The sequence below is a fragment of the Anomaloglossus baeobatrachus genome, chromosome 4 (genome assembly GCF_048569485.1).
Source record: "Anomaloglossus baeobatrachus isolate aAnoBae1 chromosome 4, aAnoBae1.hap1, whole genome shotgun sequence".
Classification (NCBI taxonomy): domain Eukaryota; kingdom Metazoa; phylum Chordata; class Amphibia; order Anura; family Aromobatidae; genus Anomaloglossus; species Anomaloglossus baeobatrachus.
In genome coordinates, this window is record NC_134356.1 from 453,800,174 (window position 1) to 453,817,111 (window position 16,938).

Here is a 16,938-nt window from a genome sequence, read left to right on the forward strand (position 1 = left end):
TAAACATGTGTATTTCCTTTGTGTGTATTCGAACAATACGAAAAAAAAGCAGATTGGACATAATTTCACACAAAACCATAAAAATGGGTTGGACAAAATTGTTGGCAAGTTAATATTTGCTTCCATACCTTTGGAATAAATAACCGCAATCAAACGCTTCCTATATCCTATAAGCTTCTTACACCGCTTAACTGGATTTTGGACCACTCTTCTTTTGCAAACTGCTCCAGGTCTCTCACATTTGAAGGGTGCCTTCTCTCAAGAGCAATTTTAAGATTTCTCCACGTGTTCAATGGGATTTAGATCCGGACTCATTGCTGCCACATCACAACTCTCCAGCACTTTGTTTGCATACATTTCTGGGGGCCTCTGGAAGGTTCTTTGGGATCATTATCCTGCTGGAAAACCCATGACCTAGAACACAAACTCAGCTTTCTGACACACAGCATTACATTGCGACCCAAAATCCTTTGATAATCTTTAGAATTCTTCATGCCTTGCACACAGTCAAGGCACCCAGTACAAGAGCAAGCAAAATCACCCCAAAACATCTTTTAACCTCCAAAATATTTGAGTTTAGGTACTGCGTTATTTTCTTTGTAGGCCTCATTTCATTTTCAGTAAACATTTCAATGATATGCTTTACCAAAAAAGCTCTATTTTGGTCTCATCTGTCCACAAGATGTTTTCCCATAAGGATTTTGGCTTGCATACAACTGCAATCTATCATTTTTTTATGTCTGTGTCAGCAGTGGGCTCCTCCTGGTTCTCCTGTCATAGCGTTTCACTTCATTGAAATGTTGACAGCAAGTTCACACTCACAATGATGCACCTTGAGCCTGCAGGACAGCTTGAATTTCTTTGAAACGTGATTGGGACTGATTATTCACTATCCGGACTATCCTGCGTTACAACTTTTCATCAATTTTTCTCTGCTCTCCATGTCCAGGAAGATTAGCTCCAGTGCCATGGGTTGTAAACTTCTTGGTTATGTTACGCACTATGAACAAAGGAACATCAAGATCTCTGGAGATGGGCTTGTAATCTTCAGACTGTTGATATTTTTCAACAATTTTAGTTCTCAAGGTCTCAGACAGTTCTCTTTTTTTTTTTTCGAAAGGTGCCAAAAATTTTGTCTATTCCATTTTTTGGATTTTGTGTGAAATTATGTCCAATTCGCCTTCTTTTTCTGTTTGTTTTTTTTTTGTGTTATTCAAATATACACAGGAAATAAACAGGTGTATGCCAAAACATGTATAATTGCAATGATTGTCTGGAAGAAATACTTTATTTTCTGGAACAATTTCAAGGAAGCAAACATTTTCGACCAGGACTGTATATGCTGGTAAAAAGCTTTGGATGTACAGTAGGTCTTCAATGGAAGTATGAAGCGTTTCACTGTGTAGTCGTAGAGGGCGATATAAAGCCATTAAAACTATATTCACATGTTGTAGAAAATTTCCGCTGCAAATTTGGTTACAAACTCATAACAAATCTAAAGACAGAATCCACGTGTGACTTGCGGATTTAATTGCGGATGTCACCCTACTCCATTTACTAAGCATTTAATAGGGTGAAAAATGCAATGAAAATCCATATAATGAGCATGCGGCAGATTTAAAATCCACACAAGCTTTCATTTGTGGATTTTTTTCCATTTGTGACTGGGATTTGGCATTGTGGTACAGAATGTGATCTTGGCTTAGATGTAATCGTTTGAATAGAATGAATGAATAGAGTGCTATAAACTTGGCTTTACTGCGGATCAGCAGTATCTGTGAGCTGCCACTAAACTAGAGGGTGTGGTGTTATTCTCCTTACATTGTTTTACATCTGTCCTGCTAGAGCTGGGGCTTGTTGTTGGACCCCCACCATTAGCTGCCCCATGCGTGTGTCTTTACTAGACTGGCTAGCTATACATTTTTTTTCCCCAGTCACTGCAGATCCCCATGTTTTTATTAACTGTGGGTTGTACTGTATGGCATAACCACAGGGCTATTTAGGACTCGTGTACAGGATCATCATCATGTGTGGACACAACTTTTTCCATCACGTGTGGGTTACATGTCATTGCATCCAGGGTTTGCTTTCTACATGATTTTAGAGTTGTCTTATTGTGTCATTTATGTACGTTTGTATTTTGTCATGTGTAGTTTTTTTTATTATTAAATAAAAATTGATATATATCTATATATATATATATATATATATATATATATAGATATATATTGATATATATATATATATATATTTATTGAGATATATTGAGATATATATACATATATTGAGATATTATATATATATATATATATATATATATATATATATATATATATATATATATATATATAGTGATCTTGCTTCATTAGGTACGCTTTCTTTTCCCAATACACTATGCATCTCGTACCTAGGAGATCCCACTTCCAGGTGGTGCCGTCCCTTCTTTCTCCATTTATGATTTACGTGACATAACTTCAAGTCCCAGGAGAGGAAATGGATGGCACCGATGTGGAGTACAAGATTTTACATATTAACCAAGGATTCACTCACATTGAGAATGGGTTATCACGGTAGTGGACAACCACTTTAATGCAACATCTTTGATAGTAGTGTGATTAGCAAGAAAACAGAAAAAAAAAGTCAACACCCCAATTCTCTACGAGAGGGAGTTTTATTCATCTTTTAACCCATGTGTGGTCTATAGATATGTACTATGACACTGAATCTAGCAAGCAGGGCAATTATGAAAATGCTGGTTTTATGAAATCTTACCGTTTTCACCTCCTCGGGGGTGGGTACAGAGATGGGGCTGAACCCTGCTGACTTGCTACAATGGCCGTAGAAGACAAACCTAGAAATACAAGGATGGATTTAATCATCTTTTCTGCAATGTAGAATTTGTTCAGGATAAAGCAACAATAAAAAGCGTCTTTCCTAAACAATAATATATATTAACAAGGAGGCAAGCTACGACACAGATTGAGAGACCATGTTGGGGTATGATGCCACTTGCGTATGAGTTATGCGAGTCTCGCATCGGTATCACCCAGCACGGCGCACACTCTCCTGACAGGATCGCCTCAGCTGTATGGAAATACATGCAGCCGACCCGCTCCTGTCAGGAGATTGTGCGCTGTGCCGAGTGATACCGATGCGAGACTCGCATAAGTCATACGCAAGTGGCATCATACCTTTAAAGAGGTTTTCCACTTTATAAAAAGTGGATACTAAATTCTCTAAAATAATAAACAGAACTTTACTAAGTCTAGCGGAACCACTACAAAATGAGGTCCACTGTGGAAGATAATATACTTTCTTGTCATAGGGAAGCATGGAGTGGTGTGTATTTAATACACTGCTGTGAAAGTACGGACTACATACCTGTGGTGTAGGGAAGCTGATACTGGCCAGGTAGCAAAGAGTAACCAAGATGGTGATGGTGATGATGTGTGGACATTAAGCGCTGTGAAGGGGAAGTCCGAGGCCTTTCAGAACTCCTGTCACCTACTCCTCGGTCTGGTGCTCCCATACTACTACAGCCAACAGCTCCTCCGGCAGAGCTTCCAGGTACACCGCAACCACCTCGATCTCGCTCCTGTGTGGATTTGTCTGTAATCTTCACATAAAAGGAATTATTATCTCTATGAAACCCTCACAAATACATTATTATCACTGTGGTAGAGTAACCAAAGTAGTCAGGAAACATAGATAAATTGTACAAAACTACAAAACACATTTTCTTCCACATATTGCAGCACAGTGACAGTGTAATACAAAAGGTAAACATTGGGATGTGTATCTGAAAACACATTTCAATTTCAATAACCCCTTCAGGACAAAGTCCGTCTATAACCAATATTCCTTTTTCGCTTTATACACACTCTCCGCCAATGTCCAAGTCTCTATTTGTCTGCAGTGCTCACATCGACAGTGCTGCAGTAAATCACTGAGCTAAGAGGCTCGTGCCATCTACATGGGCAGAGTCGCTAAGCTTGATGACTGGCTGCAGCACTGTTGAGATGATGTCACCACTGCAGCTAAACAGATAAGTGCAGAGGCAGCTCTGGACCCTGATTGGAGCTAGCTCCAGTCACCGCTGCGCAGATGCCACCTGTATAACACAGGCTACACCTGCTATATTCATAGTGTGCTCAGCTCCTGAGCCCACGCCATGCACCCGAATGCAGAGAAGACCATACTATTATGCTTTATGCGATTGTCGAAGATTAGAGCACTGTGTCTACTTTTTTCAGTACGGCCGCTCTCTACTATATAGGCAGTGTCTGGTGCTGTAGCTCAGGCCTCTTAATGTCAATGGGACTGAGCTACAATATCACACAGAACCCACATAGAAAAGCTAATCTAATAGGTGAGCTAAAAGGGTCTGTTCTTTTAATAACACAGAAGAGAACTTCACATTACAAAAATATGACATTTGTTTCTTTAACAGAATTTAGCCCATGGCCTATGCTTTGCCAGGTGAACTTACTGTGGGAGACTTGCTCTTGTAATGGCTTGCATGTTGCTGTAATATGTCCAGAGCTTTAGACTCGGTGGTAGGTTTGCAGCTGACACTTGGACTGGCTCGGGACTTCTCAGACTCGTCAGTCCCAGCTACCTTGTTGCCATATGGAGAGAATGAATAACTGGAGGGGAGGTAGGAGCCTAGACGAAGAAATTAACAAAGTCGTCAATGCGTCAAAGTATTTCCAGTCTGTACGGCTTACGGCATTACCTTTTACATTAGGCTGATCGCAACGAGCATCCTCATCCTTTTCTAAAGGGCTGTTTCACATTAATTTTAATATTCACAAGTACACCTTTGCCATCATCAGCTCTGGGGTCTTATCTACACCTTTGTTACCTATTACTACTACCATTTGTGTAAAAGCCATTCAATATTTTAGATTGTGACCCTTTGAATAGGGCCCACTCCACTAGTGTTGATATTGTGGCCTAACAGCTAAAGGTCCTTTACACTGTGCAATGTGCAGAGTTAGGCCTCCATACATATTGGACTAATGTCGGCTGAACACACCAATACCGACAGTTGCAGCACCCAGTCTAATGTGTAAGGGGGCACCCAGACAATTGTCGGGAATGTTAAAGCATGTCTAATTTGGGACTGGTGAACCTTTTGTTTTCCTGGATAAACGTTGCAGCCAGACATGTCAGGCAAAGGCTCTCTAAGGCCCTGTGCACACACTGTAGTTTTTGATGCATTTTTGGTGCAGTCTGTTGCACAATTCTGCATGTCTATCCTTATCCCAGCAAAGGCTATAAGAAATCAGAAATGCTGTGCGCATGTTGCTTCTGTCTTTGCAGTTTTTGGTGCAGGAAAAAGCAGCATGTCACTTGTTGGTCTGTTTTTTAGCCCTTCTAGACATTGAATTCACTAAAAATAAAGCACCAAAAACGCATGTGTTTTTTGGTACTTTTTTTGGCAACAAGGTGCATAACAGGGAGCACAATAATGCTCAGACAAACTAAAGCACCTGTGTATGGGACAGCTGGCCAGGATGGCTCCCGGACAAACGATCAGTCAAACCATCAATTTCACGGACAACCATCTACTATTTATGGCAGGCTTTAAACAACAGCCAAATCGCAACATACTTGACGGCCGTTTAAAAGCCTGTTTACATGGGCCTACCTGGCTTCAGATATGCACTAAATGGCCTATAACAGATTGAACAATGTCATTGTTCTCGGCGGCATGAGTCCTGTTTACACAATACAATGTGCTGCCGAGAACGACCATTTTATCCAACAAAAGACTGTCTCAGGGTACCTTCACACTTAGCGATGCAGCAGCGATCCGACCAGCGATCTGACCTGGTCAGGATCGCTGCTGCATCGCTACATGGTCGCTGGTGAGCTGTCAAACAGGCAGATCTCACCAGCGACCAGTGAACAGCCCCCAGCCAGCAGCGACGTGCAAGCGACGCTGCGCTTGCACGGAGCCGCCGTCTGGAAGCTGCGGAGACTGGTAACTAAGGTAAACATCGGGTATGGTTACCCGATGTTTACATTAGTTACCAGCGCACACCGCTTAGCTGTGTGTGCAGGGAGCAGGGAGCCGCGCACACTGAGCGCTGGCTCCTTGCTCTCCTAGCTACAGTACACATCGGGTTAATTAACCCGATGTGTAATGCAGCTACATGTGCAGAGATCAGGGAGCCGCGCACACTGCTTAGCGCTGGCTCCTTGCTCTCCTAGCTGCTGTACACATCGGGTTAATTAACCCGATGTGTACAGCAGCTACATGTGCAGAGAGCCGGAGCCGGCAGCACAGGCAGCGTGAGAGCTGCAGAGGCTGGTAACTAAGGTAAATATCGGGTAACCACCTTGGTTACCCGATGTTTATCTTGGTTACAAGCTTACCTCAGCTGTCAGACGCCGGCTCCTGCTCCCTGCTCGCTTCATTTGTCGCTCTCTCGCTGTCACACACAGCGATCTGTGTGTCACAGTGGGAGAGCGCCTTTGAAGAAAACGAACCAGGGCTGTGTGTAACGAGCAGCGATCTCGCAGCAGGGGCCAGATCGCTGCTCAGTGTCACACACAGCGAGATCGCTAATGAGGTCACTGCTGCGTCACAAAAAGCGTGACTCAGCAGCAATCTCGGCAGTGAGCTCGCTGTGTGTGAAGCACCCCTCATTGGTTGAGTGATTAGCAGTCTATTTAGACTGCACAATAATCTGAAATTGTGCAGTGTAAATAGATCTTAACTAGATGTATGCCATTGTACTAGGTAACTGATAGTAACAAAATGCCATCATGCTGTACAATCAGCTCACATGAATCAGTGGTTAAATGCAATAAAACAGAACCAGTAAAACTTGCTGCGTCAATATTGGGTATGTGTAATAATTCATTTAAAATACCTGGGTAATTCTGCATCATGACAGCGGGCATCCCACGGTAGCTTGGATGGCTGGGGTCATATGCTTGGCTGTAAGTGTAACCATGCATATATGGAATATAGGACTGGTGTTGTGTAAGTGGTGATGAAACCGGCACATGAGTACTAGTGCGAGGGTCCTTAGCCAGCCCACGAGGATCTTCACTTTGTTGCGGCACTTTAACTTCTACATTAATTGCCTCTTTGCCATCTTCTTTTGCAGAGGCTTCTTTGCTCCGGCTTCGCTCCTCTTTGACTTTCCGATCTCGCTCTTCTTTCCACCTTTCATCATCTGCTTTTAGTGCATCCGTATACTTGGGATAAACATAGGACCACATGCGCGACTCTGCTTCTTGTTGCTTTATAAACATTAACAAAAAAAAATGAAGATACTTGTTGTAATTGTAAATTGTACAACTTAAACATCTTTAAGTTATAGTTATAGTATGCATAGAAAAATATCCTAGCACATAAAAGGTTCTCTCATCATCTTGGGTACATTTGGAAGGCCCTGTGCGCACACTGCGTTTTTTTGCAGCGGATTTGCCATTCATAATGTTCATGCAGTCCTTCCCCAGAAATCAGAAATCCAAAATGCTGTGCACACACTGAGTTTTTTTTCCCTACAGGTTTTGCTGCAGAATTTCTGCAGCAAAAAGAGGTAGCATGTCACTTCTTTTCCGCATGTACCTGCGGTTTTACCATTAAATAATGGTTAAAAACCGCAGAGACCAACCCGTTGAAAAACCGCACCCAAACCTTAACAAACCGTGGTAAAACCGCATGCGGATTTTGGGTGCTTTTTTTTTGCCGCAGGTGCAGAATTCTGCCAGAGGGTGCGGACTTTACTTAAGAAACACATTTTCCCAGTGCGCATAGACCCTAAAAGAGGTTTATCTCTTAAAAATACCTTTGTTCTCAAGAAAGGAGGGATTATTAATACTGCAGTTTACTAGTGCTAAGAGGGGAATGGGTCAGCATGCACAAAAAATACTGTAAAATGTGGCCTGTGCCATATACAGAAAAAAGCAGATGAAAACCACAGTATACACTGTGTGCAGAATTATTAGGCAAATGAGTATTTTGATCACATGATATTTTTTATACATGTTGTCCTACTCCAAGCTGTATAGGCTTCAGAGCCAACTACCAATTTAGTAAATCAGGTGATGTGCCCCAATGAGGGAGGGTGTGGTGTAATGACATCAACACCCTATATTAGGGGTGCTTAATTATTAGGCAACTTCCTTTTCTTTGGCAAAATGGGTCAGAAGAAAGATTCGACGAGCTCTGAAAAGTCCAAAATTGTGAGAGGTCTTGCAGAGGGATGCAGCAGTCTTGAAATTGCCAAACTTTTGAAGTATGATCACCGAACAATCAAGCATTTCATGGCAAATAGCCAACAGGGTCGCAAGAAGCGTGTTGGGCAAAAAAGGCGCAAAATAACTGCCCATGAATTGAGGAAAATCAAGCGCGAAGCTGTCAAGATGCCATTTGCCATCAGTTTGGCCATATTTCAGAGCTGCAACGTTACTGGAATATCAAAAAGCACACGGTGTGCCATACACAGGGACATGGACAAGGTAAGGAAGGAGGAAAAACGACCACCTTTGAACAAGAAACATAAGATAAAACGTCAAGACTGGGCCAAGAAATATCTTAAGACTGATTTTTCAAAGGTTTTATGGACTGATGAAATGAGAGTGACTCTTGATGGGCCAGATGGATGGGCCAGAGGCTGGATCAGTAAAGGGCAGAGAGCTCCACTCCGACTCAGACGCCAGCAAGGTGGAGGTGGGGTACTGGTATGGGCTGGTATCATCAAAGATGAACTTGTGGGACCTTTTCAGGTTGAGGATGGAGTGAATCTCAACTCCAAGACCTACTGCCAGTTTCTGGAAGACAACTTCTTCAAGCAGTGGTACAGGAAGAAGTCGGTATCATTCAAGAAAAACATGATTTTCATGCAGGACAATGCTCCATCACATGCATCCAACTACTACACAGCGTGGCTGGCCAGTAAAGGTCTAAGGCTATGTGCGCACTTACCAGATTTTGCCGCGGATTTTCCGCGGATTTGCTGCATGTTTTGCTGCAGAAAATGTTCATAACATCTCTGCAGTGAATCACCAGCAAATCCTATGGAGAAACAAAATCCTGTGCGCACTGGGCGGAATTTGACAGCTGCATGTTTTGCTGCGGGAATCCCGCAGCAAAAACAAGTGCATGTCACTTCTTTTCCGCACATCGCTCCGGGATTTCACTCCATTGACTCCAATGTTAATCATGAAATCCCGCAGGGAATAACGCAGGCAGCAAATTCTGTGCGGTTCACTGCGTTTTCCTGCGTTACTCCCTGCGGTATTTCGCGGTTTACCTCCGGTAATGTACATCGCCTGTCTGCGGTTTTGCAGGGAAGTGATGTCATTACAGGAAGAGGAAGCCGTGCAGAGAGTAAACACACACACAGATCACACACATAGACATCACAGACATAGATCACAGACACATAGAACACACATAGAAAGCAAACGGAAATATAGAAAAAAAAAAACGTGGGCTCCGCTGTATATTTACCTTCCAGCCGAGGTAAGCACACAGCGGCGGCCCGGTATTCTCAGGCTGGGGAGGGAGAGGGGCAGGGTTAATGTCCCCCGCTTCACTCCCACCTCCCACAGCTGAGAATATCAGCCGCAGCTGCCCCGGGACTGTCGCATGCATTATGCGGCAGCACCGGAGTGTCCTCGGCTCTTCTTGCTGCCGTGTAGCAGTGGCAGCAAGGTAATACAAGGGGTTAATGGTGGTGGATCACCGCCATTAACTCCAGGCTTGATCATGGCAGCGTCTATGTGACAGCTGACATGATCAACCCGTAAGTAAAGTGAAAAACACAGACACCGAAAAATCCTTTATTTTAAATAAAACAAACAAGCCTCGTTCACCATTTTATTAACCCCTCCCGCACCAAAGCTCCGACGTAATCCACAGCTCCGGCGTAATCCACAGGTCCTGCGCTGCTTACATCCAGCCACGACTGTCACAGACACAGCGCTGAATGAATGCAGCAGACAGCAGAGGTAATTACCGGTCATTTCCCATGGCCGGTAATGTGAACTCACTGCCGACCGTGGGAAATGCAGCGATCTGTCCTCTATCTATCTATCTATCCCTCTGTCTGTCTATCTATCTATCCCTCTATCTATTCTTCTGTCTATCTACTATCTCAGAATTAAATGACTTTTTTTTTTTCAATGTGCTTTATTGCATTGAATGCAATAAAGCACATCCCAACCCGCACGCGGCAAAACCACGGCAATACCGCGAACAATACCACGGTGAAACCGCAGCAAACCGCTGCAAACCGCATGCGGTTTTCAGGTGCGGTTTGCCGCGGTTTTTTACCGCGGGTGCGGTAATCTTTGAGAGCATGCGGAATTTTCTCAAGAAAATTCCATTTCCCAGTGCGCACATAGCCTAAAAGATGAAAAATAATGACATGGCCCCCTTGGTCACCTGATCTGAACCCCATAGAGAACCTGTGGTTCCTCATAAAATGTGAGATCTACAGGGAGGGAAAACAGTACACCTCTCGGAACAGTGTCTGGGAGGCTGTTGCACGCAATGTTGATCGTAAACAGATCAAGCAACTGACAGAATCTATGGATGGTAGGCTGTTGAGTGTCATCATAAAGAAAGGTGGTTATATTGGTCACTAATTTTTTGGGGTTTTGTTTTTGCATGTCAGAAGAAGGGAATTTTGTTTACTTACCGTAAATTCCTTTTCTTCTAGCTCTAATTGGGAGACCCAGACAATTGAGGCATAGCCTATACACCCAATTGTCTGGGTCTCCCAATAGAGCGACAAAGAAGAAGGGAATTTTGTTTACTTACCGTAAATTCCTTTTCTTCTAGCTCTAATTGGGAGACCCAGCCAATTGGGTGTATAGGCTATGCCTCAATTGTCTGGGTCTCCCAATAGAGCGACAAAGAAATGTATATTTCTAAATTTTGTGCAGTTACATTGGTTTACCTGGTGAAAATAAACCAGTGAGATGGGAATATATTTGGTTTTTATTAAGTTGCCTAATAATTCTGCCCAGTAATAGTTACCTGCACAAACAGATATCCTCCTAAGATAACCAAATGTAAAAAAAAAAACACTCCAACTTCCAAAAATATTAAGTTTTGATATTTATGAGTCTTTTGGGTTGATTGAGAACATAGTTGTTGATCAATAATAAAAAAAATCCTCTAGAATACAACTTGCCTAATAATTCTGCACACAGTGTATATGAGGCACCAAAGAGCAAACGAGATAGCAGATTTATTCGAGACCATATAACAGTAAACATAACCTTAACTCAATCTCAAGGTGCATGTAATTACAGGGGCAGCAAAACAAAATATGCCATACAGACAATAGACATAGGGTAGTCAAAACCTAATAAAAATAGACCAGACAGTGGTAGTGATACCTCAATCCAGTCAGGAAAAATAAATTGTGGATCGGCCTGTGACCATGGAGCTGCAGCAGTGCTGCGATCAACCAAGAACGAGCATGTGCCTACGCATTTCGCCATGTGTACTGGCTTTATATGACCACTACTGCAGCTCCAGTTTTGACTACCCTATGTTATCTGTATGCCATGTTTTGTCTTACTGAACTTGCAACCATTTGCTGTTCTCAATTAGTTTATGCTTTAACTTTATTTTGAGAACTCTGAGAGATGAGCCATTGTCCATATTTATTACAAGATGGAGTTTTGTACGGCGGACAAACATTTTCTTCGACCCCCCCCTTCCCTCTCCCTGGAAAGCCAGAAAGTGAGAGGCATATGAGTCTAAAAACATTCTGTAGGGAACTGTATTCTAAAGCATTCAGAGCTAAAATTTGCAATCTAGGACTTGTATTAGGGTGCATTCTGACGACCATATAAATCAGTCCCAGATCGGACCACAATGGTCATAACCCAAGCATGACAGCTGCATAGAAATATATACACCTGTCACATTCAGGTTGGGAGAGCAGAGACCAGTCCAAGAATTTTGGATCGATCTTGGACTGATTTATACAGTCATCTGAATGCACCCTTACACCAACTATTGTATGGATCATTTTACAGCATGTGAACAATTATCGAAACGCTTGATTAATAGCATAGAAGAATTCTGATCAGTAATGTGCTTCCACTGCTTAAAGCTTTGCTCACATCTGCATTCAAGACACTGGTTAGGTATATGGACGTGCACAACCAAGGGATCTTTGACTACAACACATAACTAACTTTGTATGATGAAATGGACAAGCATAAATGCAGCCGCATCTGCTACAGTGTGGCCAAGACCAAATAGAAATTAGGAAAAAATGGGAAAAAATGTGTTTCATGATAAGGGTGCTTTACACGAGACAACGGATCGTGGGATGCATCGTCGGGGTCACGGTTTTCGTGACGCACATCCGGCATCATACACGACGTTGTCTTGTGTGAAACCTCTGAGCGACGCAGTATCGCTCACAAATCGTGAGTCGTGTACTCGTCACGCAGTTTCATAATATCGTTTATTTTTACTTGTGCCGGTTGTTCATCGTTCCCGTGGCAGCACACGTCGCTCCGTGTGACACCACGGGAGTGATGAACTCTGCTTACCTGCGTCCCACGGCTCCCGCCAGCTATGCGTAAGGAAGGAGGTGGGCGGGATGTTTACATCCCGCTCATCTCCGCCCCTCCGCTTCTATTGGCCGGCGGCTGTGTGACGTCGCTGTGATGCCGAACGTCCCTCCCCCATTAGGAAGAGGATGTTCGCCACCCACAGCGAGGTCGCTCAGCAGGTAAGTACGTGTGACGGGGGTTTCACGACTTTGTGCGACACGGGCAGCGATTTGCCTGTGACGCACAAACGACGGGGGCGGGTACGATCGATTTTGAAATCGCACAATCGGTCGTCCCGTGTAAAGCAGGCTTTAATGAAAATGATAAGACCATAAGGTCATAATTATAATACAAAGAGCAGGACAGGCATGAGTATAAAGCAACCAATCTGTTCCAGCTATCAAGAGTAATTAGACTAACAGAATCTTATTGGAAAATACACTACTCTGTCTTTTCCATTTAACAAGTCTAAAATTAGCCATGAATACCTTCAATATTCAATCATTAAGCGCTAAAATGAAGTTTGCTTCTTACCTGTCTGTACCACAATACAGGATCCAATCCAGGTTGCCTATTGCACTCCCCTACTGATTTTGAAGGTTCTCCGCTTTCCTTTCCCGTATGACCACTTCCTTCAGATACCTTTGCTTTCAAGCCCTCTGCTTGCTGCACTGGCATCTTTGAGTCCTCTGGTTTGGGTATAATCACAGACTTACTTGAGTCTGGCCCAGAAACCATGTCCTTAGGTTTGCTAGGACCCGATTTCCCAAGATCAGTTAGACTTGGTGCCTTTGTGAGTGTTGGAGGTACTGAGGATTTGTGCTTCCATTCTTCTTTGAGCGTGACCTCTCTATCTCTCATGGCCATCTCTGCCTTCTTTTCAATGTTACGTTGCTGATGTTGCTGCTGCTGTTCCAGGCTTTGCCTTTGTTTCTGGTGCTCCTCAAATTGTTGTCTATATGTTGGGTTAGTGCTCAGCAAATGAGCATGATACCCTTGGTCGCTATAGCCATAAGGAGGCACATAGGCATACTGATTGTAATACAGAGATTGCATGTACATATTTGGACGCTGTTGAATAACTGAGGGCTGTTGGCTAGTGCTGCTAAGCTCGGGCTTTTTTTCCTCTGGTGGTTCCACCTTCATTTTAACTTCTGTTACCTCCAGGTCATCTTCTTTTTTAACTTTCAGTTGCTGACTTTCTGGTGTAGTCTGACCAGTGGGATTCATGGCACCTGGACTGGAATGTGCATAGTTGGGAGAGTAGTATGTTTCAAAAGTTTGATAGTATGGAGATTCCTTGCTTTGAGGTTGTGGTGGAAAAAGAGACTTTTTGGCACTTTCCTTCACCATTTGCTCTGGATCCTTGGCCTTTGTGCCCTCTAATTTTCCTTCTCCGTCTTCACCTGCATCTGAAATGTCAGAGTACGCTGGGCTGTTTGTTTTAGCTGAAGTTCCTTCAGCCCCATTTTGAGTTACAACATGTAATGGGGTCATGGGCTGACCAGGACTGGGATTTTCCATTCGGTTTGAATTATTACCACCAGCACCTCCTCCTCCTCCTCCTATGGAAGGACTTGGTGCATTGTCTGTGAAACTATAGATTTTGTCAGCCTCTGCCTTTATGCTGGCTAGCCTACTCTGATGAGCATCAGAGCCGTTAATAAGTCCATCTCCTTTGCTTGCTGAATCACCTGTTGCTTCCCCAAAGGGGCTCTTTCCTTCTTCTGGACGTCCTACTTTTATAGCGGTTCCAGGACTTTCATCCTCCCTTTGCTCTTTCTTCTTTTTATCCTTTTTCTTTTTATCCCTAGATGGAGTTAGGGCTGGATTAATACTAGATGGCTCTCCCATTACTGTTGGTTTGGGTTGGATAGGTTTAAGTTGTGGGCTGGTAGGCATGGCTTGGACTACTGTTGTGGTCAGGCCTGTGGAGGAACCGGGGCTTCCAGCAGTGAAGGTTGTAGTTTGAATAGTGTACATTTGCTGCGGTACTATGGCAGGTGCAATTGGCCGAGCAGACTTTACACTTTTAGATGAAGTCAGCTTATCAGGCTTACTGCCCCCATTGCCCTTCTTTGCTGCATCCTTTTCAGACAATCTCTTTTCTTGTGACTCAAAGCCGTCGTTGCTCGTGTCATCAGCTGCCATCTGACCATCATCTGATCCATCATTAGAAAGAGCTCCAGGATCTGTATCTCCTTCAGTGCCAATTTTTTTCTTGCATACAACCTTTCCTCCAAATTTAGAAGAGAGTGTAGGACTGTGTGGTTCAGTTAAACGGGCTTTAGGAGTTGCTGACCGTGCAGGAGAAAGGGAACCCTTCTGAGTTGGAAAGGTACCATTACAACTACCCATGTCCAGATGAAGGTGCGGCTCCTCACCACATTCACTGTCTCCGTCAGCCTCCGGTTTACTGTCATCATCTGTGTGTGCATGAGCCTGATGGTACTTCAGGCCATTAATGTGCTTGTATTTCTTGTTGCAATTAGGGTGAGGACAGTCTATTAATATTGGGGAGGAACAATTACGGTCCAATGCAGTTGGCTCCACCTTAATAGTGCTTAATGGCACCGTTAACGGTAAAGAAACGGACACTGGGGCAGATGATGATCCCATGGAGTTTGTGCGAGCACGCTTACTTCCCTTAGAGTCTTCAGAGCTGGAGGTCAGTTCCATGTCAGAAGGGGGCTTGCTTTTGCGTTTGCTTGCTGATGATGGACTAGCTTTTATATCTTCTGCTGGATTGCAGGGGGGTGGACGATGTTCACTTAAATTCTGGCTTCCACGTCTCCCTTTATTGTTGGCTCCAGCTCGAGTCTTGCTGCTACTGCTGCTGCTACTGCTTGCACCCTTATTTTCAGGGGCTGGTGTACCTTCTGCAACAGGAGCATTACTACTTGGCCGCATGCGTTTACCCCTCCCCCGTCCGTTCCGCATCTCCAAGTCACTTGTGGGAGAGTCGCAGAATCTGGAGGGGAAAGGGGATAAAATGGAGAAGGTGAGTATTTCAACTTAAAAATCAAACACACAAAAAGCTTGGATCATAACCTAAAAGGGATATTTCCATGTCAGATATTTATGGCAGATCCAGAGGAAATACAATAAATGTTTACTGAAACTCGCATCTTGAGACACTGAATAGATGTAAGAATATATATGCTCACGTTACTAGACACATTTATGAGAATACAGAAAATATCCCTTAAAAGGGAACCTGTCATTAGATTAACGTTGCCAGAATCACGTGTGGCCTGAAGCGGACACTAGCTGGTTTATTGCAGCCATGTTTTTTTTACTCTAAAACGTTTCAGAGAAAACATACTTTGGAAAGCGAACCAAGCACTATGTGTCTTGTCCGACTATTTAGAGGCTGGGAGGTTTCTTTTCTCCCAGCTCTACTCTTCATGACTGACAGGTTTCTTCCGATACGTGTGCATAAGAAGGGACCTGTCATTCAGACAGGATTAGGGTGGGAAAAAGCCACCAGCCTGTAAGTAGTCCACCAAGACACATCGTACTCAGCCGGCTTTTCCAAGTGTTTTCTCTGAAACGCCACAGTATTTTATACTTCACAGTAAAACAAACATGGCAGCAGTAACGCAGCCAGTATCAGATTCATGACACATTCCAGGATAGGTGACGCAATTTTTATTTTTGTGTAAATTATAATTTACTAGAAATAGGCCAGATGCTATAGCATCGGGAGTGCGGTGAAATTAACATCTGTCTATGCTTAGTGGTGCTAACAGGAGCAGTGGACATGTGCCACACTGTTTGCGCTTTTCAACATATTTGTTGTATGTCATCCCTCCACATTTGTGTATTGTATCTGCTGCGTTATTTGACGTCTTTCATCCCTGTGCACTGTCTCTTCCTTGTTGTGTGCTGTATATTGGTATCTGGTGTTGTGTTTCTTGAGCTGTGCTGTGTGTATGTGTCGTTTGTGTATGTGTGTGTGTATATGGCTGTACGCTGTGTGTACGTGTCGTCTGTGTATATGTGCGTGTATATGGCTGTACACTGTGTGTATGTGTCGTCTACGTATATGTGTGTGTTGTCTCTCGGTCTCTCTCTGAATAGGGTATCAGAAACTGGCAATTATGTACGTAGATTATATAACGAATTATTTTTAATACACAATAAAAATGTCCTGTTTTCACGATTTTATTTATTTTCTGCAGCCGCTGGGGAATTGCCATTTTTTATTAGCTGGTGCATAAGTGTCCGAACACAACACTTGTACACCTCAAATATGGTACTCCTTGGACATAGGAGACTGCGGTCCGTGTCCGACCATTGTTGCCACCAGCTGTGACCTGAGCACCACCCCCTGGACCCTCCAGTTCACAGCTGTGGGGGGATCCAGGTCGCATTTTGTTGTAA

The 16,938-nt window shown here is 43.5% G+C and overlaps 1 protein-coding gene across 2 annotated transcripts in view; it reads right to left on the minus strand.

Annotated features, from left to right (window-relative positions):
- The window catches only part of LOC142303842 (zinc finger protein 609-like), a 147,653-nt gene that overhangs the window by 4,210 nt on the left and 126,505 nt on the right, over window positions 1–16,938 (minus strand). Inside the window, exons 5-9 of one of the 2 annotated variants that reach the window (XM_075345631.1) lie at window positions 13,087–15,448; window positions 6,885–7,260; window positions 4,490–4,665; window positions 3,382–3,616; window positions 2,773–2,851 (exon numbers count right to left, since the gene is read on the minus strand). In XM_075345631.1, the coding sequence (XP_075201746.1) occupies window positions 2,778–2,851; window positions 3,382–3,616; window positions 4,490–4,665; window positions 6,885–7,260; window positions 13,087–15,448 (3,223 nt within the window). In that variant the 3' untranslated portion in view covers window positions 2,773–2,777. Of the gene's footprint in view, window positions 1–2,772; window positions 2,852–3,381; window positions 3,617–4,489; window positions 4,666–6,884; window positions 7,261–13,086; window positions 15,524–16,938 lie in introns of both variants that reach the window. The other variant, XM_075345630.1, reaches the window with a different exon arrangement.